At 43.7% G+C, this 410-nt stretch overlaps 1 protein-coding gene across 1 annotated transcript in view; it reads left to right on the top strand.

Annotated features, from left to right (window-relative positions):
• EMH_0034800 (Similar to uniprot|Q06679 Saccharomyces cerevisiae YDR324c, related) overlaps positions 1-410 on the top strand; it is a gene marked incomplete at both ends in the record, with an annotated part of 6,394 nt that overhangs the window by 3,134 nt on the left and 2,850 nt on the right. Inside the window, one exon of the mRNA XM_013498271.1 lies at positions 129-339. Coding sequence (XP_013353725.1) covers positions 129-339 — 211 coding nt within the window. The remainder of the gene's footprint in view (positions 1-128; positions 340-410) is intronic.

The raw sequence follows: 410 nt of genomic DNA, 5'->3' as shown, positions 1-410 counted from the left end.
ATATATATATATATATATATATATATATATATATATATATATATATATATATATATATATATATACGTTCTATTCTGCTATCTGCTAGCATTTCGTGCGTGTTCAAGGGGGGCTCTTCTGTGCTTCAGGCACATCGAAGATGGAGCGCTGAACGGCAGCATCAGTGGAGCCGAGAAGAACGGATCAGCAGAGTCCCCTCAGTCCCCTTTGATTAAACTTGCGAGAATAACGCTGCAAAAGCAGTCAAAAATAAACTGCTGCGATGCCGCCAGAGACGGACAGTTGCTCGCCGTGGGAAGCAACGACGGGCTGCATCTTTTTGCCTTTCATGTCAAAGAGGTTAGATAACTCTGTGAAGCCATCTTCGCACTCTTAGCTCTGTTTGCCGGCTCTCCCTCTCTCTCTCTCTC

This window comes from Eimeria mitis, genomic scaffold, assembly GCF_000499745.2.
Source record: "Eimeria mitis Houghton genomic scaffold, Emh_scaff33, whole genome shotgun sequence".
In the NCBI taxonomy this organism is placed as follows: Eukaryota; Apicomplexa; class Conoidasida; order Eucoccidiorida; family Eimeriidae; genus Eimeria; species Eimeria mitis.
The sequence above is the reverse complement of the archived record's forward strand: the minus strand, read 5'-3'. Positions and strand labels throughout refer to the sequence as shown.